The sequence below is a fragment of the Uloborus diversus genome, chromosome 3 (assembly GCF_026930045.1).
Source record: "Uloborus diversus isolate 005 chromosome 3, Udiv.v.3.1, whole genome shotgun sequence".
Classification (NCBI taxonomy): domain Eukaryota; kingdom Metazoa; phylum Arthropoda; class Arachnida; order Araneae; family Uloboridae; genus Uloborus; species Uloborus diversus.
The window spans coordinates 56,528,424-56,556,342 of NC_072733.1; the positions used below are offsets into that span (position 1 = coordinate 56,528,424).

General features: G+C 32.5%; 1 protein-coding gene across 6 annotated transcripts in view; it reads left to right on the forward strand.

Moving 5' to 3' along the window:
- The first annotated feature begins 281 nt into the window (after nt 1–281).
- LOC129218433 (gamma-butyrobetaine dioxygenase-like) overlaps nt 282–27,919 on the forward strand; it is a 94,547-nt gene continuing 66,909 nt past the window's right edge. The window contains exons 1-2 of one of the 6 annotated variants that reach the window (XM_054852692.1): nt 282–333; nt 17,267–17,404. In XM_054852692.1, coding sequence (XP_054708667.1) covers nt 17,287–17,404 — 118 coding nt within the window. In that variant the 5' untranslated portion in view covers nt 282–333; nt 17,267–17,286. The other 5 variants (XM_054852693.1, XM_054852694.1, XM_054852697.1 and 2 more) reach the window with 5 other exon arrangements.

Consider the following 27,919-nt stretch of genomic DNA (forward strand, 5'->3'; position numbering starts at 1 on the left):
AAACTAAAATATTGCTGATATTTCTTTCTCAATTTTGTTTAAAATAAAAATGATACTTATCAGTACTCAAAATTCTAGGCTTTTCAGTGTGATTTTACTTCATATCTGTGAGATTTCTCACGGCATTTTTGCGGCTCTAACCAGATTTTAGAACAAATTCTGAATAGAGTATGCGTATGTTCACATGTCAAACAGAAAGCCAATCAAAAGGGCACTTTCAGACCCAACCTTTCTTATCTGATAAGCGAGTTAAATAAGTACTAATGTCAGTTTCAACAACAACTTCGGAAAGCGTCTTCGAGCACCGAGTTTTAAGATAGCACTGGAACAGAAGTAAGGTAATTTTGGAACTTTTATAAACAAGTAATTGTGCAATACTCCAATATTATTTCTATATTATTATATATTATTATTTCTGTTAAAGGTATGTTATGGAAAAAAGTTTTAAATGCTCAAATTAATTTTTAATTTCTCAGTAAATATTTTATATGCTTTTTATTTGAATTTCTGAAAATATGTATTAATATTACTTATATTATTCTCGTATATTACTTAGAAAACATGGGAAGCGCATTGCTTTGATTAATGAACTGAAAACTTAAGGAATAATAATTCCCCTCACCCTTTTAGTCTTTGCTTTTATCTGTGGAGGTTGGAGGTAGCTTTTACATGAACTTTTTTCTGTTGAAAAATTTAACTTTGCTTCAGTGTTTCTGAAAATTATTTTTATTTGGACAGTAAAATTTATTTTATATTAAATATATATTTATTTGATTAATCTGAAAAAAGATTTTTGCATTACCCATAATGTTAACGTTATATGAAGCTTTTATTGGCATAGCAATATCACAAGAGTTAAATTATATTCAGTAGATTTTTTGTTTTGCTCTGAAATTATTTTCGCTTTGTAAAGGATCCAGAATGTTTTACAGAACATTCATGTACAATACTTATGAATGCCATTGATGATTTTTATAATGGGATGTTCAGCAGAAAGAGAAACAGACATGCACTCATTGTTACATGTGCATAAACTGGCATTTTTAAATGCTAAAAAATTGTCTATTTGGCGAAATTATTTATTTTCTGTTTTCCATCGATTGTATGGTGTTTGTTATTTTTGCTTAAATATCTTTATGAATAAGATGAAATAATAATACATTGAAAATAAAGATTTAATTTCACATACAAAAAAAAGAAAAAGAAAAAACATATTATGGTTTTCCCCTAAATGGACCTGCGTAAGAGACCTTACCCTTAGTGCGGTCTCCTGATATGGTATCTGATCTTTCTTGTGCTACTCGCTTTTAAGGAGCAGGTGTCTATGGTCCAGATAATTTTGAGACCCAGTTTCGTATCAGATGCAAGGCACCAGGGAGCTCTAACGATGCGAAATTGCACTAGGAATTTAATTTGACAGAGGGTGCTATGCCAAATGAAATCACATTAATTTGGTTAAGCTCACTTTTAAGTCCTGTAGGAGATGCTTATGCATTTTTTCTATAAATGTGCTAGATGTATCTGGAAAGTTTACGCAAGAACAAAAATAAAAAATATAGTTTTTTGTATCGTTATCACTTTATATATGAAAAAAGTATTTAGACTATTGAAACAATCTTTTTTTATATAACATTTCATTAGAATGATTATAAGGCATGTTTAAGAATAAACAGAACAAAATCGTTTCAGTGTGCTGTCGTAAATGACATACTTACATTACAGAAAAAATAAAAACTTCGAACTATTTTTTATTGCGACATCATTTCAGAATTTAAAGTTAAATTAATGCATGACAAATTTTAGGCGGATTGTGCACTTCGAGGTAAAAGCAATTTTGCTTTAGATTCTTGTTTTGGGAACTTTTAAGAACGTTTTTTAGACACGGAGGCATTCGCTGTGAGGTTTGAGTAATATTGTACAGCAAGCGCTCGAAATTTGAATCCATTGTAACGATTTTTCCGCCTAATAATCTATGTTTTTCGATGCGTTCTAGTTACTGTTGAGGATAAATGCAATAATAAAAGATAGGGAATGTAGGAGATACATCCTTTACTGAAAAATTAAGTTTTAAAAGCTCAAAAATGCAAAAATAAATAAATAAATAAATAAATAAATAAATAAAAACAAAACACCCGACTGCGTAAAAACCAAAAAAAAACTAAAAAGAAAAATGTATAAGCCCAGTAGTTTCAAATGTTATTAAATACTACTAAATAACTACACCGTTGAAATAGTTTTATAAGGGTACACAGATAAGACAAATCATAAATTCAAAAGCAGAATAGAAGGATCAACAGTCGGGGCCCATTCCTTTCTGATTCAAGGAAAACCGTAAAATTTGAATGAGCCCCGACTGTTGATCCTTCTATTCTGCTTTTGAATTTATGATTTGTCTTACCTGTGTACCGTTATAAAACTATTTCAACGGTGTAGTTATTTAGTAGTACTTAATAACATTCGAAACTACTGGGCTTATACATTTTTCTTTTTAGTTTTTTTGGTTTTTACGCAGTCGGGTTTTTTTGTTTTTATTTAATAATTTTTTATTTTACACTTTTTAGTTAATTTTCATTGACTTAGTTATTATGATCATAGGACGGTACATTTCGCAATCTTGTTAGATCTTTGAGAGAGTTTGTTTGTATCATGAGGTTTATTAAGTAACTTGCGATGGTCTAAACTACTGATAATTAGTCCCTCTAGGGACATAACTCGGCTTAAAGTTACATGTGCTTGACCTTCGGCAAAAATGCGCGAACTTAAATAAACCACAGCACAGCTATATAAACAGCCTGTATAACTCATGATGACATGAAATCGGAAACGGGGTCAGTCAAATCTTTCTAGCAAAACGAAAAGAGCCTGTCAAGAAAGTACACGTCGCGAAACTCAGTCCCTTCAATCAAAACAAAAACAAATGCAACATGTTAGAGATGAAAATCGAATTAGTAGACTTTCTTTCTTTTGGTGCTTATTGCAAGGGTTTATTTTGATGAGGACTACAATCTGATTGTCTTGCCTTCGTTATGCATAATATATTTTTATTACACTACAGAATACATATAAAGAACACATGAAAGAATTTACATCAGAAAGAGATGAAAGTACATCCGGAGCGAGGGTGTCTTGACCCACCGCCTCAAGTAGGAGAAGCAATCGCTTAGACCACTCGGTCATTGAGACCCAAATTAGTAGACTAGGTAAACAAAAAATTCAGGCAGTGAAAACTACCTGCATCTGTCGCACACAGGTAGCGTGCGACACCTAGCGTGCGCCGATCCCAAACTGACAAAATGGCAACTGGTTTTTCAAATGGTACTTTTGATTACTGTCATGTGTTTAGTGACACTCCCAAGGTTAAGACAAATCAATTGACGTAAGAATTACCAAAATTGGCCCAGGCGTTTAGCCTGTAGAACGCCACATAGAAACGGACATACATACATAGACTGATAAACACATTACCTTTCTTTGCGTCGCGCACGCGCAGTCGGGTAAAAAACGCTGATTTTTCAGAGCTGCCAACAGTGGAAAAATTAAAAATATTCTTAAAATCACATCCTTTAAAAAAAATACTACACAGATACCCTTACAACTAAACCGAAATAATCATTGTAAACTTTGTTTATAAAACTTAAAACATCCACTTGCTTTGTCAAAAAGGCCGTTAGTTTGACGTTTAGACACAAAACAACCTAAAATCTCTTTTGCCGCCATAGTCTAGCGGCATAACGAGAAGACTGCATTTTGAGGTAAATGCAATTTCTTTTCTTGTCTTAATGATGTTTTAGGGTTATCAAGGAGCGTTTTTAGCCATAATAGCATTTGCTACGTCATTTGGATTGTTTTTCATAGAGCCCAAAGTGTCTCACGCAGTGGTACAGCAGAGTCATTCTTAGTCGCTTTTCACGTCAAAAAAAAAAAAAAAATCGTCGGGCTCATCAAATAACGGCATGTGCGTTATTTGCATTGCGCAAAAAAATCGTTTGAAGAGAGTATGAAAATCAATGAAAGGACAGTCCGAAAGCTACAGATGAAAACGATTGATATCGATCCAGAAAAGGGGAAAGTTCACGGTTCTGTTTAGTGATGTTCCGGACATCCGTATCCGTATCCGCGGATATCCGAGGGAAAATAAAGATCCGTATCCGTTACTTTTTTGACGGATCTTAAACGGATCATTTCTATTCTAAAATTTTTTAAATATTTGAATAAAAGACTCTTAAATACCGTTTAAATTAGGTTGTATTCCCTATTTAAATTATAAGATATCATTTCAGAAGGCAATTTGTACCCCCTCCCCCCGTTGCAAAAAAGGAAATAAGATTTAAAAGTGTGTATCAGTGTGTCTTTTTGTGGCACCGTAGCTCCTAAACAGATGAAACGATTTTGATAGTTCATTTTTCGTTCAAAAGGTGACTTGATCGAAAGTGTTCTTAGCTTGGCCTCGTTTTTGTAGAACTTTAATTACCGGAGATATTAATTAAAAACCGATTTAACGTTTTTCACAATTATGGTAGTTAAAATTTACCCGTACGTTAAAAATGTTGGCCCTAATTGAAAGAACGAAGTTTTCTGCGTTTGATATTTATTTGAAACTTCTAACTTATATGCAGAAGGAGCTATAATCTTGTTAAGTAAATTTCAAATGCAGTTCAAAGCCTTTATACGCGCGATTGGTAACGATTTCATAGTCGGAAGATAAGGAGAAAAAGCTCAATGATTTAAAATTTTTACCTGCTGTCAGTTCATATTTATTAACAAATGTGTGTTCTGACCCGCGAAATTCATCTTAATATGAGGTCGGCTCTCTGGGACATGTTTTTTTTTCTTTTATTTTTACTTTAATATTAGTTTTTGTTATTGATTTGGGATTTCTGTTATTCTTTATTTTTGTTTTTCTCTGCATCCTTTAAAAAAAGTGAGACTAAATTCTCTATTTACTGTTTGTAAAGGCGTTCCCAGCTCTGTATTTCGTCGATCGGAGAAGTTCGGTGGAATGGGTCAGCGCTGCATTTATGCTGAAATAAAATGAGAAAATTATTTCTAGCCTGTCCAGTAGCAGCTTTACACTCTTGCTCCTGTATCCTATATCTACCGAGTAAGCTAGATATAATTTTTCACATTTCATCTGAGCATTAATGCAGCGCTGCCCCATTCCTTCCAACTCTCCCTCAATTTTAACGGAGATTTCTTTAAAGAGTAAATCATAGTCTTGATTATATTTTTGCCGCAGTTGACATTTTTTGAAGACACTGCCATTATTCTGATGGGAATACCTTCCGTAACAAATTTTACACTTGGATAGTTGAATTGGAGGGAAAAAAATTGAGATCCGTATCCGCGGATCTTGACACTAATGATCCGTATCCGCGGATCTACTGTTTTAACGATCCGGCACACCACTAGTTCTGTTCTTGTCAGCTCATATTGGAGACTGAACTTCATGTCCTGACTTTCACACGGGCACTACATGCTGGAGATTTCAAACTCTAAACTCTCTTTCGAATTTAAAGTGGATGTTCATCTCCCTTGATCGGCCGAACTACGCTCACGCTGCACTGTTAAAACCGGAAGTGCCACAGGGGTAAAGAATTTCACCCTAGGGTGAAAAAACGGTGCCTCAGGGTGCAACGGAGTCTAGGAAGTGTCGTCAAGGTGCTTTTGGTTCCTCAGTGGGTGAACGACGTTAACAAAAGTGCTAAAAGACCATTCAATTAGAGAGCGACTCCTTGCGCATGCGCTCTGACTTATCGTCCAACGACAACTTCAGTTTGAATGGGGAACGAAGGAAGTTGCAACGAAATTTACTTTCACATTGAATGAAGTACAAAACTGAAAATTTCGTGGATTAATCTTCGAAATCTCGCGTAAGTAAAGGCATTTGATCATATTGTACCTCTTAGAGCTTTCGAACATATTTAAAGTGTGTAAATATGTTGACAACTGCTTATTGTTCCGTTTACCTTATTAAACATTTAATGTCTTGTTATTTATATCCTGTAAAACTGTTACCTAAAACTATCTATTAGTACTAACTTGAACAACAACAACCTTAAAAATAAAAACGTTTGAATCAGCTGATAATTGAATAGCTAATTCCGGAATAAAAATGCATCGACGTGAGCAGTCTATATACCAATGTCTATTTCTTCTCAAATGAAATTATTTTCAAATAAAAAAAGAACCGACTCCAAAAAACAAAAAGGAACTGAAAAGTAAAAAATAATGGATCATACTTACATACGATTTTTTACCCAAACGTATAAATCAAATTTATTTTACAATTCCTTTACAAAAATCAACTAAACTAAACACCCAATTATAAATTAAACACTGATTTTTATTGCCATACGATGAATTATTTTAATACCTAAGGGTCATTCCATAGAAATGTCAACCTCAACCTCAGAAATTTTTTTTCCACAAAGCCTTAATTGTGACCTATTATTTCATTCAACATACTTTCTAGTATATAAATCCAGTAACAGTTTGCGAAAATTTCATTCGGTGTTTTTCTGCTGGCTCTAAACGTGCGAAGTTGTAGAAAAGGCTTAGCATGTGCAAAAAACATGCGGCTACGTTTTCTTGTGTAATGTAAAAATTTTTGAAAATTTTTGAAAGAACAATGTTTATTCTAAATGATTAGATGTTGGCCCAATAAAATTGACTGTTCTTTTTGCATACATTATAAGATAAGTATTTTAATTAGTTTGGTTATTTCACTGAAAATATTTACGTTACGTTAGTCACGAAAATGTACTATTTTCTGCTTAAAAACTAAACCAGATGATTGAACCAAACAGCACTTTTTATTTTCTTACATCTGTGTCATATCTACTTAAAAAGTGCAAAATAATTATTTCAGTATCAGTAGATATAAAATAATTAGTGTGACTAACGTAACATTTGAGCTGTGACTAACGTAACAGTTTGCATGTGACTAACGTAACATTTTAAAAATGACTGCTAATATTTAAAACTTATTTAATTTAATGTACATTTTCATGAACAATTTTGAACATGTAGGCATTCTATATTGATTAAAAATATAAAGGTTGAAAAATACCAGTAAAATTTCATTGTATAGACCTTTTGTTTACTTAGAAAAATACTTTTTTAAAGGTCTTTATAAAGATACTTCCAATTTAAAGAATTATTAAAAAAGAAGAAAAGGTGAGTAAAGCAAAATGAGTACTCTGCTGAATGTGCATTCAACACAAGAATCCAAGCTTAAAAATTAAGATAATAGAAATACTGTCTTAACAAAGGAGAACGTCTCTATTTTTTAGAAAATACATTATTAAAATGAAGTAATGGCTGCTAGTTGGAAAACATTTGAAGATGTTATATGATAAAGTGACAATAAGCGCTGCTGCCATACATTTCAGAAAATGCAAGAATGATCATTTAGAAATTCAAACATTTGCGGTGATATCTGGAATTAAAATGCATTTTGAAAAAACGTTCGAATATTTTTTTTTCAATATTACATTTTAATTCAAAAGTATGCACAACACTAGTCGTTCGATGAATCAGTAAACCTTAAAAAATAATATGACATTGAAAAGTACTACGGAGTTTCTTGTGACGATAACTAGTATATCGGCAGAATACTAGAATTCGATGAAACTATCAATTTGCATAAAGTTTATTTTTTAAATGACAGATATATAGGATTTAATAAGCCCAAGAATGATGTTATTCGGTTTTTAAAAGCAGTTTTCTTTATTTGTTTATTTTTTCGCACATTCAAATTGAGTTAATTGAACTGATACCTTCCATTCAATTTCTTACACTAATATAGAAAAAAAGTAAAGAAAGAACCATAATGCAACACAAAAAAAGTTCCTAAAAAAATAAAAGTACTATAAGAGCAAGAAATTAATTACAAAAAGTTTTTTATATGCATTCATTGCTTGTTATTCGATGGTTACGTTAGTCACGTTACGTTAGTCACACACAGTTTTTCGTAAAATTACCATTAAGGGCCAAAAAAGATTCCTCTGTAACAAATCTGTAGTACATTTTTAAAAATAGATTGTTTACTTCTTACAAATATATTGGCCAATTTTAAATGCATGCGTAAGTTTCAGAAAAGTTTGCCTCGAAACATAAGCATTGTTTCTCAGGGTTGCAAAAATGTTACGTTAGTCACGATGCCTTTTTTGGTGAAAAAACACTTGCCAGCGCTTATTTTGCTTCAAATTCTTGGTAGAAATGAAAAATAGTCACCTTGTACATTTTAAATCTGCATATTAAACCAAAACACATTTATTTTTACTCCCGGTGTAAGTAAAAAGAGTTTGAAAATCAGCTGCGAATGTTACGTTAGTCACTATGGAATCACCCCTAACTAATTATATACGATCTCTTAATTTTTAATAACCTTTTGAAGTCGAGGCCTCCTAACGTAACTGAGTAGGTTTAGATTTAAAGACCAATTTCGTGTTTAGTTAAATTAGTGTTCACCTCTAGTGGGTTTTCAGTTACATTAGGTAGTAGTTTATAGGAGGCCGCGACTTCAAAAGGTTATTAAAAATTAAGAGATCGTATATAATTAGTTAGGTATTAAAATAATTCATCGTGCGGTAATAAAAATCAGTGTTTAATTTATAATTGGGTGTTTAGTTTAGTTGATTTTTGTACAGGAATCGTAAAATAAATTTGATTTATACGTTTGGGTAAAAAATCGTATGTAAGTATGATCCATTATTTTTTACTTTTCAGTTCCTTTTTGTTTTTTGAAGTCGGTTCTTTTTTTATTTGAAAATAATTTATTTTTTCCTTTTTAGTGGTGTAAATATAAAATAAGTACGTAGGGTAGAGTATGTGGTTCACTCTTTACGTACATCTCGAGTGAGAAAGCACAGGAGTCTGAAAACAGCTAAGATAAACAAAATAGAGAAAGAAAAAGAGCACAGCGTCTCGGAGACTTCCGAAGACTGTGAAGAAATGCTTTTTCAAATGCGTAATTATTTACAAAGAAAATTGTCTTCATCATCAGTTTGACTTTAATTAAAGTATGCTTTCCGAAAACAATTCACGAGTCACTAAAAAAGAACTTAAACCGCTTTGACTTTGCCCATAGAATTTGAAGAGTTTTCTTGATTTTTCAAGGATTCCAGCTTCAGATACTGATTTGATGACCCTGAGATCACCTGGGAAGTCTATACCTTTTCAAACGGGAAAAAAAAGAAAAAAAAAAAAGAATTTTCTAAATTGGTCTGTGCGTGTTTGAGTTTACAGGGGACATACATAAAAAGATTCTGACGAATTGAGAACGTCCTTTTTGAAGTCGGTAAAAAAAAGAAAAATTCTTAATGCGCATAATATTTTATACGATTGGCACTAAAAACTGATCTTTGTTCCTCTACAGGATTTATTTGTGCGTTAATCTAGTTAGAGCCATTTAAATGTCAATAATTTTCCTAACTATTTTATATTTTACAATACGTGTCACGTAACTCGTGAAAAAAAATCACATTTCTCTTTACTAGGCCCCGTTATAGATCAATACCAAACAAGAAACAGAGTATCTACTGTGATGTTGTATATATGAAGATCAAAATAACACTAGAACTATGATACTTAATGAATTTCCTGTTTGCTTCAGAGGAGTCTTTATTCAAAAATTGCGATATGACTACGAATGATTAATGCAGGGGAAATAGTTAGGGAGGAGGGTACTCCCCCAAAGGAAGAGCCCCCCTAAAAAGGAAAAATACCCCTCAAAACACCCTCCTTCGCCCGTAAGGGGGCACCCCTTACTAATATTAATGTTTTATGGTACTTTCTTTAACACTGAGTAAAGAAAGCACCTTTGTTTTATGGGAGCACTTTCTTCAACAATGGATTTTATATTTAATCGTTTGATATTGAAATTGAATGAAGTTTATTGTTTTTTGCCCATAACATTTTTCTAAAGAACAAATATGATGAAGCAAAGGCTTGGGTCTTAAGTTAGATCCCTTCTATGCATTAAACAAAAAAAAAAAAAATCGTTTCTTTAAGTGAGACGCTATGAGTTTACAAACAACAAAGCGCGAGTATGAAACTTATTTTATAATTCCAGTACAAAAATCAACTAAACTGAACACCCAGTTATAAAATAAACACTGATTTTAATTACTATACGATGAATTATTTTAATAACTAACTAATTATATTCGATCTCTTAATTTTTTATAAACTTTTGAAGTCGGGGCCTCCTATAAACTACTAAATAACGTAACTGAAAACCCACCTAACACTAATTTAACTAAACGCCAAATTAGTCTTTAAATCTATCCTCTCCCTCGATTTCTCCAGGATCCCTTATACCCGGACTTGAAGACCATTAGACGACAGGGAGAAGTGTACAGTTTCAAACAGAAAAAGAATTTTCATAATCTGTACAGGCGTCTTCCAGTAATCGGGGAGCATAGTACATAAAAAAAATTCCAACTAAGTCTGTACATTAATATTATCCGAACTGTAAATTAAGCTGACGGCGTCATGAAATATTTAAGCTAGAATACTAGTGAAACTTCAGAAATCGGACGCCAGTTACGATATATTTATTAAGGAACATAAATTTAACTTCGGAGGGAGTGGCGGGGGGATTTTTGTCTTAAATTCCCCTTGAATTTAACACAAAATATATTTCAAAACTGAAATATTAAAAAAAAAACTTTGATGACTAAATGAAGTTATTTATTAGCAAAAAAAAATTATAATAAATTAATTAATTCAACTACTTTCGTAGCAAAATGCATTTAATTTACTGATTTGCTACATGAGTAAGAAATACATTGTAAGACAAAATTAAAATTAGCCGGCGGCCATGTGAAAATCAAACGCCGATGCGAGAGAATTATATACGTATTGTTCAAAACATGATGCCTCTGTCAAAAAAAAAAAAAAAAAAAAATGCACCGTTCACGCCAAAACCACGTGACCTCCTGTGACGTATCGCGCAGTGACGAAAGCTGGTCTACGTATGTGAAATTTAAAGTTTCTTAGATTTCTCCGTGATCCCTCAATAGATGCAGACAAAATTATCATGGGACCATCTAGGAAGCATACCCTTCCAAACAAAAAAAGAATTTTTCAAATCGGTCCAGTATTCTTGAAGTAGTATGAAAACACACACAAAAAGCCGCAAGCCGAAATCATAATCTCCTTTTTTGAAGTCGGTTAATAACTACGTAGTGGAAACGAATAGAGCAACGAAGGCGGGAGAAAAAAAAAAAAAAAAACTCGTGAAAAGAAATCTCTCTCACTCGGTGTTTGACTCATGATTTTCACATCGTGTTTTGGTTAACGTATCTTTCGTAGTCATTATTGCATGAAGCGAATGTAGTTATCTACTCGTTTTTATTTTTAATCTGACGGAAAACTTGACATTGGAAAGAAGGGCTTTTAAATTAGTATTTATTTTGTACGCATAAGAATACTCAAATATCGAATCTAATAATAAATATTGATATGTTACGCTCGATTAAAATTTTAAACGTTAATGAAACGCTTTTATTTTCCCATGATTCCAATCTAATGTTACCTAATATTTCTGGTTGTTCCGGCAAATGATTGATAAATACCTTTCCTGTTCATTTTCAGTACGGATCATGCAGTAAAAGTTGTCAACAACATATTAATTACTGAGCAGTCCAAGCGTGAATTTAAGAAAGTTAGTGCACGAACAGACAAATTGAAGTCATGAACACTTCTAAACTATGTTCGAAAGTTGAAATGCGATCAAATGCCTTCGTATATATAAAAATCAAAATAAATAAAACACAATTGTATTCAAAAACCTACACGACATGTGGGGGAGGGATCTCTATAGGAAGCAATAAAGGTGCCATTTTTCTCACCTAGGCTCTTTCACCTACGGTGCACGTTGGGTGAGGGGAGCCAGTTTTTCACCCTTGCTAAGGGTACAATTTCGGCTCTCTATCGGGTGCCGCTGGTGAACGAGCGTTTCACCCCTGAGAGGTGCCAAACGTAACCTGTAGTTTTAACAGTGTGTGTCAGTCCATATGTGGGACATGCTGTCTTTGAGGGATCGTCTACCTCATATATATTCCGAATTTTGGAAAGGAAGTTTTATGGTAAGGAAGACAAGAACGGCATTTTCGGAAATGTCAATCGACGAAGCTCACGAAAAAACAATGCGCTTATTAAAGCAGACGGTGGAGCTGCTGACTGACTGCTATGCTGAGATGGATGGTTGCAGGACGCGAAGCAGCACGAATCGCGTCCATAAATTCAGTAATATTCTCAAAATAAGACCAGCATAGACGAAGAAAGCACTCACCATGAAATTTCTAACACAAAACAACTTTCATTCATCAACAGCGTTGAGGGTATGATTAATATTCTGAATGAAATAAGCAACCCGTTCTTAGAACCAAGTGGTGACTTCATGGATTTGAACTCACGATTACTTTTAGGTTCTGAAACGGCACCCAATTTTCGCAGTATGAAAATAATTGGCGAATCTCAAGCAAATGAGTTCTTTCAAAAAATACTCATTGATTGCTCCGTTTCTACTGACACACCAATACAGAAAAACAAGCAGGCAGTATTTAACAGCGTTTCAGTGAAACCCCTATCTGGTAAAGAGGATAGCTTGCTTCCATAAAAGAAGACCACAGCCTTTTTTCTGGCTCTATTACATTGCTTGTCAAGTACATCAGGGGAATTCGCATGCCTTTCCCAGTCACGAGTATCATATTTACCCTCCATCACGATCACTTTATGAAAACGGCGAACTTTGATTTGGAAGCCGATCAGTGAGTGAAACTTACCAAAGTATTTATTTCGTCGTTAGATAGTATTTATAATGCCGCAGCTCGCTTTTTACTGTGAGCTATACTGTCGCTCAGCTTAATACTACAGGCTTGCTATACTTTTTCTTTTGCTTCTTTTTTGAGATTTGGATTACCCCAACAATAAAGCTCATAATTTACAACGTGTTAACAACAGAAAATAAAAGTTTAGCTATAGTTTTCACTTTATAATTATAAATTATTAATCAATTTTTATTTTTTCTTTTCAAATCAATAAAGGAAAAGAATAATTGACATTCAGGAGGCCATATTGATTGCTATTATATAGTGTCTTTGTGTATGGGTGTTTTTAGTAAGCGCGGATGTTTGTGACATTCTGTCTTATACTTAAGTCTAAATACAGTATAGAGGATAATTATATATAATTGATTATTTGTAACGATATACGTATGTCAAAGACTTAGTATTTCGGTAATCAATCTTATTTCATTAGCAATAGTTTTAACAATAACTGTATTGTTTTAATATTTCACTCGATGGCTTCTTGTACGTTAAGATAAGTAATATTATTGAAGATAAATGGAATATAGGTTACAGAAATTATTAGTAATCTGATTTTATCTTTTTAATGAAGTTTAAAATGCATAAAAACATATATTTTGAGACTATGGCTCTATGTTTAACGACGCTCTATTTAACGACTTTCTCTATTTAACGACGGCTTTTCACAGTCCCAGATGGTCCACTGTAGTGTTAAAAGCATTCTATTTAAGGGCGTTTCCTACTTAAGGACGATTTTTCGTGGTCCCTTGAAAGTCGTTAAACAGAGAGCCAACCTTATTGGTATTCAGCTAATTACAGCCAATATGTAATTTTTTCACGTTAATAGTTGTTGATATTTCTTACTCCTTTAGGAAAAGCTTTAATTTAGAGGACATCAGTATTATCATTTACTCACCCATTGTATGCATACAGAAAGAAACACTATCTTAATTCTGAGTATGAGTGTCATGTTGACAATAGTTACCATATCGACTTTGGTGTGCCCACCATACATAAATCAGTTTTTATTTGAATTCACTATTCGAATCCAACTGCAATTATGGGAAAATAAAGCTTCACTAATAATATACAATACGATTTATCACAAGGAATAAAATATTTCAGCGAAAAAGGACGTGATTTATGTAGAATATTAATAAAAACTATCAATCGTTATTGATGACAACATATGCTGTAAAAAATTGGAAAGATAACATCTCAGTGAGTGTGACGTTATTTTTAATCAACTTTTTTTAATAGTAAGGAAGCTGCACATAACATAATTTATATAAAAAAAAAAAATGCACGAACTACCAAATCCTTTTCATTTAAAAAAATATTTGTTATAACTCATTTTGGCTTGAGATTCACTGAAAATAGCTGTAGCCAATATCGTAGTAATAATTAAGGCATCAGTTATTGTTAATATCACAACCATACATTTATTAATTTAGAATTAGAGGCAATTATTCATTAATCTATGAAAATCGTGATTAATGAAAATATGTGCTCTTTATGGAAACGTATTTGAGAAACTCTCCCAAAATGATACGAACTTACTTTTCGGTAAAAACTAACAAAAAGGTAAAAATATTTTCGAAATGTTGGTAATTTTCTTGATTTTTTTAGGAATAAATAATTTCAGGAATAAGTAACTTTTTAGATTAAAAAACATTTAGTTTTTCTCTCGTGGAAACCGTATGAAAACATTTTTGAATGTTCAAAAAATATTCTTAAAAATTTACATAAAAGATCTTCACGATAACATTTGTTCAAATTAAATCCTCTCGTCTCACCAGGAAACATCACGATCAAGGAAATTCAAAAAAATTCCAAATTGGTGGCATTCGAAAGAGCATTGAAAAACATTTTTATGGCACTGAAACTACGTGCCCTCGTGACCACGTTATCGAAATATGATGTCTTAAAAATTGCCGAAATTTTTAGTAAATTCGCCAAATTTAGCGAGTTTTGTTCAGAAATGGAAGGTACAGCGCGAATTCAACATCTGCATCTGACAAGACATTTCACTTCCATATTTGGTCACCACCAAAGCGCGTGAGAAATATCGCATTAATTCTTTACTCGGGGTGACTACCATGGCGCGGGGTTTCGTGGCACAGATTGCGGCATTAAAATTTTTAGGGGCTTGTGTTCCGGGATATTAACGTGCAACTGTATAGGGGAAAACGCCACAGCCCGAAATATTTGTTTTATTTTATTGTAAAAACAATGGAATTTTTTGTTATTCTTAAGACTGTCTGTTAAAAAACTGATGTTTAAAACTTTTATGCTTCTGCGGGTGAAATATTTCCACTGAAAGAGTTTATTCGATGATGAAACTGCTTTGAAAAAAATATGATAACCGTAGAGAAACGGTAAACAAACTTTAAAGTCTTTTTTTTTTGAAAAGTCGTAAATCTAAGTCTTCAACAGTATCTAAATACGAAGAAAACGACATTTTTAAAGATTTCAAACCATGTTCTCAAATTAAAAAAAAAAACGATTTCTGTCAGTTATTTCCAGTGTGTTTTTCGTTATGTGTATCGTTTTCAAGTTATGTGTAAACCCTCTAACAAGTCAAATAAAAAAAAAACTGTATTGATTTTTATTTTGCTCGTATTTGAATTCCCTTTTAACGTGAAACATAATTGGTAAAAGTGACTTCAGTATTTTTAAAAATGACTAAATAACATGCAATATGATGTGCATTTACGTTATAGCGACTTTCAGTTGCAGTGACAGACTTTTTCGAACTACAGGGGTTGTTGTAATGAACGTCGACTATAAAATTTTTGATAAGAATCTGTTATGAAGTAATTTCCGACATCGTTAGTTTTGCTGTGCAAATTTTTGACATTTACTATCCGTTGTTTTCTTTTTTTCAGTTATTATTTTTTTCGATTTTAAATTAAACATTTTCGCTAGCAGTGGTCAGACAATAAAACTTCATGAATGATAATAACTTTTGAAAAAATAAATAAGAGCTGGGATACTACAATCCATGATCATGTTCTTTCAACATCAAAAACTATCCATTTTATTTTCAATATATAAGCTTTAATAAGCATGTTTTTTTACTTATTCATATTAATTCTCGTACATAATTATTAATTACTTACAACACATTTCATTACAAGAGTACAAACTTAAATTAATTAAGTAAAATACACTTGAAATGCACTTAAATTCTGAAATGCATTATTATCACGATTACAAAGTTAAATCCTACGTTCAATTTCGTTATAAAGTTGTAGCTCCTCTGGATAAAGCTCACTAGTTTCCATTTCACAGGCTTCATAGTTACTTTTTAATTTTACCCACACAAGTAAAGGGTTAATTCGAAACATCGTTTACGCGCTTTGCAGATGACCAGAAATGGAAATGAGAGTCTTGCTAGACGCAGGCGATGAAATCACGTGGTATTTTCCATTTCTTGCCAAGTCTTTAAATTTGGCGAATTTTCGTAAGATTTCGACAGACTTTGATCCCCCATATCTCAAAAACAACAGGACGAGGGCACGCAATATTTGGGTCAAATTTTTTTCTAAAGATACTCTTTCAAATGCGACCGTTTTAAACTTTTTTCATGATTACTGAACTCGTGATGTTTCCTGGTCAGATACAGAATTCAGGTGCCATCTTTGATTTTTTTTTAAAATCTGTTCAAAAAATGCTCTTGAAAGCTTAAACTATCTAATTTTATACATTCTTCACATAAAATGTCTTCAAGATAAAATTTGTTCGAAGAAAGTCCTCTCGCCCTAGATATAAAATTCAAATTCCCTCTAAGAATGTTTTTTTTTCTTGAACTGTTCAAATTTGATTCAAAAAAATTTTTAGATCAAAAAATGTGAATAACGTATCCTGGCTTAGATTTTTGAGCAAAAAATGTTTCGTAATGATTGGGCTGCATCATCCTTTAAAATTATAGGGAAAGAGACTGACCAATCAACAAATGAAAATTCCCCCATCCCAACAATCTTATTCTCAAAGTATTTGATTATAAATATTTAATGAATTTACTAATTTTATTATTTTTTAGATTTTTTTTAATGCATTTAACGAGATATTAAGCCTTCTTTACTGCTTTTACATCTTTTCTTTCATTCTTTAACTGTAGGCTCGATAGGGAATATTTATAACGAACTTATTTTAATCCATTAAATGCTTTTATTATCACTAATTATTTTCTTCTAAAATCTTTCATGCTGCGATAAGCTTCAAAGTGCACATTAAGCTGAGCTTTTTTAAAAGGACGCATACAAGCAAATCTGTAAAAAAAACTTCATAGTTTTGTTTGCAAGTTTTTGTTGAATAAGATTTTCAAATAAAATTTTTAAAAAAACAATGTAAAGCAGGAACTAAAATTGTTTTGTTTTGCCTGCTGAATAATTGTTTTTAATCGGCTGCTATTTCTGATGTGTTGTATTGGATTTCTTTGACAGGATTTAAATTTACTTCAGAAATGGGGAGCCTGAAAACCGTATACAATTTGTGTCAATTCGGTGCAAAACAATCATTTCGGAAGTTGATCAAGCCACAAAACTCAAAGTTGAGTGTTTTTCGCCAAATTCAAAAATCAGGTTTGATTTATTTTATCATTAAATTTTTTTATCAATTTGTATTTAGTAAACTTGTATAAGAAAGTATTATCTGGCAATAATCTCAACGCATTAGAGTTAAATAAGGCAATTGTTTTAAACGTACCTAACTGGCTATGTGCGCACAAGACTTTCTCAATGATGAAATTAGCGTATGATAACAATTACAGAGAATTGAACTGGTTTAACATTCTTTACGCAATTGGAATTTCTCTCTGGACACGTATCATGAATGGCTTTCTCCACCAAGTGCTTGACATTGTGCATAAATTGGTTTATTTCCTTCTTCTCTCGCTCTCTTCTTTTTGCATCCCCCCCCCCTGTCAAACAACATAAAATCTATGTCCGTTCAAAAGTTCCAAAACTAAACCATACTAAAAAGTGTTTTATAAGCAGTAAGTAATGCTTACAGAAGCTGTAGCTCTTCATCTGCAGATTTTCTGAACATTTTGCAGGGTTGATTTTTGGACAGTACATTTCTCAAAACAATAAAAGTGACATTTCCTAAGTGATTTGATTTAAGCCCCGTTCAATTCAATTACATTATAGTCATTTAGTGTGACTTTGAACCATGCCGGTTAAATTTTCCCCACATGAAATTTTTTAGTATATCTAACTTCAAATAAATAAATACAACCCCTGGCAATAAAGTTCAGTGACTGAAGTCAAAACGGCCTAACTGGTAACACAGACAAAACAAAACGCTGCACCTGCGTAGCGGCAGGTGTTGACAATTGGTCCGTACCGTTGTTCAGTTGAACATCATTTGTGTTCTGTGTAAGACTTATTTTACAAAGTGCTTGTTTAGTGTATTGGTTCTTAACGGAGAACAGGAAAATGAATAAAACAAAAATAAATTGGAAGTTTTGATTAAATTTTGGCAAGGCACTGAAAAAAACATCCACTATACTCGTCAGATCTCAATCTTCCAGACTTCTTCCTATCCCCACGATTCAAACTCGGTTTGAAAGGAAAGAGATTTGACAAAATTCTTGACATCTAACGAAACGTGGCGAGACTTTAGAACTCCATCCCAAAGGAAGGCTTCTTGCAAAGTTTCCAAGTCATGTATAGAAAATCTCAGCAGGGTACAGTTATGGGAGGGGAATTTTTCGAGGAACAGTAAGGTAACTGTTGTTAATATTTCGTCTATGTTAATGTTACAGAACTATTCACCGAAATTTATTGTCAGAGGTAGTAAATAAACTAGAGTTCCCAGTTGCGCACTCTACTGTCGAGGGTATGAAATAAGTTTTTTTTTTTTTTATTTTACGAAAAAAATAAATAAGTATATAAAAAGGTGGCAATGTTGAATTAACCTAATTACGTCATTCAATAATTTTGCAGTAACTACTTGGAAATTATGTTTGAAGCTGTTAAAATAACTTTTCGTACATTGCAATGTTTTATGCAGCATTATGAATGATAACAATGTTGTGAAAGAGTACAAAGGAGGAATTTTTAAACATTTAGAAACATTTTTTTTCTGCCTTAAAGTTGCACTACTTTTACTAAAATAATTCCTTTTACATCTCATTTCTGACATGGCTCAAAGTTGCCCTAAACTGCCGACTCTCTTTGAACCAGGCTAATTCATTTTAAATGGATTTAATAATATTTTTTTCTTAATTTTGGAGAACTTACAATACTTTAGAAGTTTTTATTTCGTTTACAAATAAATATAATAAACTATTAAAACATACGTGAGATAGTTAAAGTAGAGAAATTGTGGCTCGAAGTTACCCTGATTGAGTGTTTAGTCATCACCCAAGTTACTAATCCAGTGGTTCAACACCCCACATCACTTGAAGACTTGACAAGTTTAGGATGAATAAAATATTATGTATGATAATGGTGCTTCTAACTTACTTATTTCAACGTAAACAACGATGAAGGTCAATTCGACTCCTCCTATTTTGATGCAATGTTCTTTATCAACGACTTTGTTTTTAATTTTATTTCTTATCACTTTTTCTTTTTTTTTTCTTTATGTCGATTTTTTATCTTTTATTTTCATTGCTCATTTATGCCATTGCACTATCATATTGCTATAGTATTACCTCATTACATTGTTTATTAAAATGTACATTGCTGTGATATTCCAGTGATTTTTAATTAAAATGTTTATTACAATGTCATAATATATTGCTACGTAAAATGGAAACCGATTGCACCGTGTAGTCCGTTGAAAATTGTGCGCTAAACCAGATAAGTATTTTAATTTTTTCGCGATTTCTGAAATCTTCAACTATTCTTTATACGTAGAAATCAATTTGTTGGTTATGTTGCGTTTAATACTTGAAGTTATTGCTAAAAAATTTCAAAGAACTTCCAATATCTTAACCGGTACCCGAGCTAATGCAGAAATCATACTGGCATAAAGTGTAAAATTTGTATCTAGTAATTGAAATAAGCAACCATTTAGAACTGCAACCAAGAAAGTTTTTTGAAAAAGATTACCTGAATGCTTATCAAAATCTAGTGAAATATTTCTTCATTTGAGTTCTGGAAAATTAAAAAAAAAAAATGTTTATATTATACGGATGCAGCTTGTTTAAATTTTGTTCGGTAATTAAAATAAAATAAAAACATACGTCAGAGACGCAAAACAATTCTGCTAGTTCTCTATTAATAGCACACGTTCAAATAAAGCTAAATAAAACTATGCATAGGTATCTAAATAAACCATATATTTTCATACTTTTTAATTAAGCTGTCAATGTTCATTTTTTGCAATTACAGTGTTAAATTTTTATTTTATTTGTATGTATATTTTATTGTATATATAAGAAAATAAGGTTGGTGAGCCATATAAGGCCATGTAGACATATAGCCCCCCCCCCTCGCCCTTTCTTCATAGGATAGCAAAAGTTCGCTTGATCGTGGTTTTATCGCCATCCTGATCTTATTTTAAAGTAAACTTTGTTTTTTCAAGGGTTCACTGTAGTTGACTGGTATTGAAAAGTAGCTAATTGTTCTGGAAAACTTTATTTATGTAAGGGAGGGCGGCCCAAAGAGGGTTAAGCTAACGAAGAACTTTCGAAAATTGTAGTTTTTGGAGTTTTATCCTAACAATTTCGATTCTATTTCCTAACAGGGATCATGAACTTGAAAATAAAGTGTTTTTGCACTATTTCGAACCCAATATTTATTTATTATCAAACATTGCAAACACTTGAAAAATCCGCTTTGCCTTACCAGGGACTTAAAGCAGGTTAGCCGTTCGGGTAAAACGGATAAGCTTGGTTAATTGTGATTTAGTACATTTGTCAATCAAATATGAAGTTATAAATAATTAAATCAATTGATTAGTTATCTAGCATTATAATAAAATAAAGGTATTCTTATCCAATCTAAATTGAAAATCTAAATCAGCACATTTGTTTTTAAGTTATGAAAAAATAATTTATTAAATTAATAGACTAACTAATTGCCATCATAAAAAAATAACTTTTTAAAGGTATACTTTTCCTATTTAAATCATAAATCTAAGTCAGTACATTTACCAACAAAATATAAGTCAATAAATGATCAAATCTTATACCCGCTTTGCCCGAAAGTACGTTTTTTATATCAATAATTATAACCTTAAACTTGAAGAAGAAACAAACACGATGACCATCGTAGTTTATAGGTGGATGGTGTCAGAATAACATAATATTATTGGCAATTAAAAATATAAACTGGTCTTTGATTAATCACAACTTACATGCCTTCAGTTTTTTTAGATATACAGTGGCTCCCAAAAGTGTTCGTACACCTTGCAATTTTGTAGTAAAAACAAAATAACGCAAAACTAAATTCGAATATGAAGTCCTTTTTTTTCACACCATTCCTATGCCTATCTGAATAAAACCAGTAGTTTTTTTCAAAATATTGCCAGATTTTATTTTTGAAATTTGTCAAAAAACGAAGAGAAAGAAAAAATGCACCACAAAAGTCATCGTACACTGAAATATTTTCAAATAAATTCATGATTAAAATTATCACATGTCGTTTTTTTATTATTTTTGCATTGTGTTGACTCGGTAAAGTCATTTCGCTTTAATTTTTTGTTTATTTATTACCAAATATTCTGCTTATTATTTTTAAATGGCTGGTATTAGTAAAACCAACAAATACCAATAAAAATTTGATTTTTTTTCCTTACAGTAGCGGTAAATTGGTTTGAAATGTCTCTAAATTACTTAATTTATTCCATTCTATAGTAAAGTGCTTGATAAAATGCTTTAAAGAAAGGAATCGGATCGAAAACAAGGTAAGAAAAGGTCAACTGGCAAAGTTAACAATGCGTGATCGGGAGGTTTACAGTTAAAAAAATTATGAAAAATACACTTTTGAGTGTTGAAAAAGTTTCTGCAGAATTGAATGAAATATTTTATGTTTCATTTTCACCTAAAATTGTTCGCCAAGTTCTCTGATATGCTGGATTAAATGGAATTTTCTTGTTCGTGCGAAAAACAGTAAGCTTACGCTTTCCGTCGTAATATTAATGATAAATAAGCTCAAAACGTTTTGGAATAACTTCTTACTTATAAATGAAAATAAATTCAACATTTTGGGTTAAATTGTTGCATAATTGTAAATAGAAGAAAAAAAAGGAGTTTAATCTTAGGAACTTAGATGGATCAGTTAATCAGGACGGTGAAGGTGTTCTAGTGGTGAGGGTGCATTACAGCATCAGGACTTCGAAATTTGGAATTTTTTGACGAAATAATGAATCATTCTGTTCATTTAAATATTTAAAAAAAAACAATTTTAAACTATTAGCCCAAAATTTGGTAATCGGAAACTACTTTGTTTTTTTTTTTTTTTTCAAAATAACGATAAGAAGCATGCGTTTGCGTTTGGTGCCTCAAAAATTGTCCTTAAACTTTGAAATATCTCCTCAATCGCCAGATTTAAACTTAATGGAACATATTTGGAGATATCTAGTAGCTAGATTACGAAAGTACACCATTGAAACGAAAAGCGAACTAGACACAATAAGACTCGAAGTGCGGCTGAACACTTATTCAGAAATTGCACAAAAAAAGAAAGAAAAAACAATGAAATCTATTCCCAGACGTTTAAAAGCTGTTGTTGATACTGCATGATATTCTACTAAATAATAACTTTGTAAAAAGTTAGATTATTTACTAATTTTTTTGACATTTTTTCAAAGTGTACGAAGACTTTTGTGAGATAAAATTTCCGGCAATTTTTGGTTTTTGATTAAAAAAAATGTTTTAATGTTTTATTAAAAATTTTCATGTAGTTTTGTTAAGAATAGATCATAGATCTTGTAATAAAATTCCTATTCCGAAATTTTAATTCTAACCAATGGATAATGGCCTATTTCATTGAAAAAGTCGTAGGGTTATTACTAACACTTTTTTGAGCCACTGTGTATATCTCTTTTTTTTTAAACCTGGTTATGCCTTGCCGCTTCGCTGGAACTGATTGAAACTCGGGGATGTTTGGGGAAACACGATATATGCATGCACACCATGCGACGGCATACGAATGCCTACCCGCTTTGGGCCAAACCCTTCCCATTGACAAGTTCAAACAGAAAAATGTCTTTGTATCGCCATTTCTTCCTGTGATTTGATTACCCAAGAAATGTAGACTGTAGCCCTATAAGGTCATGGTTGGCATTAATAGACTTCATATGCACACGTGTGCAGGGTCTGATTACCGCACATGCCGACTAGGCCTGGTCCTGGGGACCCATCTTCCTAAGGGGTTCCAAATTACTTAAAGAATTAAGTATAGCATTGCAACTACAGGGTGACAAGAAATGACTTAGACACACATGATACATCATAACTTTAATGCTAATTAAAATATTACGATCAAACTTCAAAATTAGCTATGAATTACATTATTTCGTCTCAGATATTTACACATTTTTAAAGTGGCTAAATATAGCTTTAATACAGAGCTTTAAACGTGTCACAAAATTTTCCGCTATGGACCGCAACTCACTCACTGTTATTTCATCCCATGCCTTGCATAAGGATTTCTTTAGGGATGCCGAAATTTTATGAGGTTTAGCACACACCCTTGTCTTCACGATGAACCAAACAGAATAATCCATTAGGTTCTAATTTGGGGAATACGATGACCATTCTTGAGCTCCAATGTAGTCCAGAAAATGTGTCTTGCACCAATCTTCACTGCCTTTCAGAGGCGTAGGAAGTATATAAACGTAGGGGGAGCTGGGGCTTCTGATAGGGATTCAAGGGACAGAAGCAGTAGCGCCACCAGATTTTTTTTTGGCGGGGAAGGGGGGGGGGGGGGAGCACGTGAAAAAATTTTCTTATTTGAAATGATTGTCGATCCTTTCGTCTTCCTCTCTCTTTCCCAGTAATATTTTCAATCATATCTAATATATAAATTGAGGTAGTGAGAAACAAAGGGATGTAAGTGGATATCTTCAAGTTTTGAGTGAAACGCGTTTAAAGATAACGTCTCAGGTAAGCCTTCATTGATATTTTTTCTAAATCATGCTGTACAACAGAACCAACCAGCGCTTCTACGATTATCTCTCACCCCAAGACAGAGGAAAGGTTCCTCTACTATTTGTACTGGTTAACTCCAAATTTTTAATTTTGCTACTTACATCCTCTTGCTTCTCACCGCTTTAATAGTATATTGAGAGAAGGAGGTGATAAAACTTCTGGTTTTTTTGAAGGGGGTCGGTCAGTTCTCGAAGATGAGCACATATCAATAGGGGGCCCTGGGGCTTCAGCCCCGGAAAATTTCCGAAATCTTAGTTCTAAAAACGTAGTTTAGACGGTCTTTGGTAATGTTAAGGAGAGAAAATGTTCAAATGCCCTCCCTGGAAATTTTTCGGAATTTATGTCTTTAAAGCGCGAATTCAGACCATATTTATGACGTTAGGGAAAATGATATGACTCAAGGATTGTCCTCTATCGATTTACATCTCTTTCCCAATATTTCAAAATTGAAGTTCCAAAAACGCAATTGAAGACAGTTTTCAATGATGTCAGGAAAAGGGGGAGGTCCTAGGGCTCTTTGGAATTTTTTAGAAATTGAAGTCTTAGAGAGCATTCCTCAATGAGGTTATTGGAAAAGATTCCTTCCCCTTAAAGTTTTAGAAATTGTAGTTTTAAAAACTGAATTTTCATCCTTCTTTTTTGATATCAGAGAGGAGTTTCGGGTGTCACTCTCCGAAAATTATTCGAGATAGATATTTGTTAATGTTAGAGGCATAGCAATGTTTTGAAATTGAACGGAATATTATATAATCTATCATATTGTGGAGGGCAAGGTGTTCAGTCATGGGTTCTCTTCCGTGAATTTTCAGGAAATCGCTCTCTAAAAATGAACATTGCAACGCTTTTTAATGATTTAGGAGGTAAAGGAGGGCTTCTGCAGCGTAGCATTTAGAAGACTTTCTTTTATGAGAACTAGAAACAGAGGAGAAGAGAAACAGTGCGCCTGAAATGTGTTTAAATAAAACGTTCATTGTATAGTTCAGATTAAATGTTAGTAAAAGTACTTCAGAGAAACTATGAAATACTTTGTTTTCAATAAACTCGCAGTTTTTAACATCGTAACAGTGTTTACAATCATTAAAGTTTTTTTTTTTTATATAAATATTCTAATGGAGATTTCACTACCGATTTTGATCAGTGAGAATTTTTGTTTCTGTGTTGTAGTACATTAGAATTCTTTAAATTATATTTATCTTTGAAAATTTTTAACTTCATGAAAAAATCAATCCCTCACGTTTTAAATATAACAAAATAATGGATAAAAAGTTTTTTTTTTTTTAGTTTCTAACGTGGGATAGTTCTGGAAAAAATATTTTTTTTATTTTTATTTTTTTATTATCACAGCAATGATATGTATCCGCAAAAGTAATTTCTGGGTATGTTACTGATTTAGGTTGTTTCTTCTGACAATATTTTCAATCAAAAATAATAAATCTAACTTTTATAGAATTTTAAAAATTTGTTCGAAGAATATGTATATCAGGCTTTTAGTCTATGTCCCCTGACAGAAGATCACTTTTGGTTTCGATAGACCATCGAATAATGATATTTTCGCAATCTGATCGTATTTTTTGATCGAAACGTGGAATTTAACACCCGAAACATACGATCATAATCCCTCGTACGTTAGTTTAGAACTATTTTTTGTTCTATAACTACATTGCTAAACTTTTGAGAACTCGCTAAAGAATTTTCTTTGATCGTGGCTGAACTTTTTATGAAGAAATGAAAAAAATAAAAAAGAGAAAGAAACGATGGATAAAAATGCTAAATAAATTTGTTTGTAAATTGGATTTTTTTTCTTTTCTTCCTCTGCATTGTTTTTTTTTTCTTTCTTTCTTTTTTTTCTTTCTTTCTTTTTTTTTTTTTTTTTGATAATTGCAATAAACAAAAATATTATATGACCACTCAGTATTACTACGTGTCTGGAGCACCTTCATATTTAAATACAAAACTGGCTCACGATTATCCCCTTTTAGTGGAAGTGTGAGATACAAATGGCATGCAAAACTAAGAACATTAAACTGAGCTACAGTGTAATGTGTAATAATACACTTGCGAAAGACGAGCTCAAAGTGGAGAGGGCGGAAAACACCCCTATGTAGATAACTTGTCTTTAATACTTTTCTTTTTCTTCCGAGAATCGAGAGGTTTGAAAAGAGGGAAACACAAATGTACTGACCGTACTGACCACTCCATCTCTCCCCTTTCTTTGTTCGTTATTATGTGGAAATTCCTAAAAAAGGTAGATTTCATTTTTTAAATCAGGTTTGAGATAGACAATGTACTGCAAAAAGCTATACGGTTAAGATTTTTCCGGGGGAGCTGAGCCGGTCTGAAATATTATAGATCGTACTGACCACTCCATCTCTCCCCTTTCTTTGTCGGTTATTATGTGGAAATTCCTAAAAAAGGTAGATTTCATTTTTTAAATCAGGTTTGAGATAGACAATGTACTGCAAAAAGCTATACGGTTAGGATTTTCCCGGGGGAGCTGAGCCGGTCTGAAATATTATAGAGGGAGCTCAAGCTCCCCCAGCTCCCCCGCTTCCGACGCCTATGCTGCCTTTAGCTCTGTGTGCAAGTGTAGAATCCTGTTTGTAGGTCCATCTTTTGTTTCCAAAGAACTTTTGCGACGAACTGTTGCGAGGACAACATCTTCCAAAATACGTTTGTGGTATGTTTTTTGATCAATCTTTATCCCTTTTGATCAACAAAAAAGGGATATTTTCCCACTAGCACATATCTCATTCCAAACCATTAGATTGGGGTCGCTGACGTCGTTCACACAATGCAAGAAGGTCTTGGAGATAAAGTGTGTGTGCTATACCTCATAAAACTTTGGCATCCCTAAAGAAATCTTTATGCAAAATATCAGTGAGTTGCGGCCCACAGCCGAAAATACGTTTATAGCTCTGTATTAAAGCTAAAGGTAACCACTTTGAAAATTTGTTAATATATTAGGGTATTAGACAAAACAATGTATTCATATTAATTTTGAAGTTTAGTCGCAATATTTTCATTAGCATTGAAATGGTAATGTATTATGTGTGTACAAGTTATTTCTTGTCACCCTCTATATAAAAATACATGTATTTTTGAACTTATAATAAAAATTATGTCTTTTTTGTAAATTAGAAAAAAACTTCCTAAAAGGAAAGTTTTATTAATTATGCCAATAATGAATTAACCGTGTCACAATCGGTGCCCTGAAGGTGATTCATAAGTGTATATGATAAATGATTTATATCTAAGTTTTGTGATAGACAAGGAGGCATTCTTACTGGCCCCCCAAACCTGTAAATCAACCACTGCATTCAGCTACAGTCTTCAGAGGGCCCGCAAAGTATTGGGGGCCTAGAACCTCACTTTTAGTTTGTCGGGCGCCCTACATGTGTGCATGGACTGTGCGAAAGTATGATCAAAAAAAAAAAAAATAGAAGAGGGGGAGGGGAGAAAGAAAAAAATAAGACTTATCATTGCCCCGAATGTAACGATTGATTTTTCTCCTTCCTACTGAATTAAATATGTACATATTAATATTTTTCGGGTTATCAGCTGTGGTTTTATATGTTTGTATGTTCACAACAAAAGACTTTTTCAATTTCTTTTAGCTCGGTAGTCCTTTTTAGCACTTTTTCAGAGTTGCTCATGTTAATGAACCATTCTTATTTTTTATGTTACTTCATGAATGTACAAAAATTGAAACCAATTGTATCATAAATGAGCGAAATATTAATCCAACACTTTGGTTGGTCTTATTTGGCGCACTTACCTTATCTATATTAAATAATAGGCCAAGGGTAATTATAAAATTTACGATGTCAAATTATTTTTCTTTACTAATAATAAAGCCGAAAGTCTCTCTGTCCAGTGGATATCTGGATGTCTGGATCTCTGTGACGCGCATAGCGCTTAGACCGTTTGGCCGATTTTCATGAAATTTGGCACAAAGTTAGTTTGTAGCATGGGGGTGTGCACCTCAAAGCGA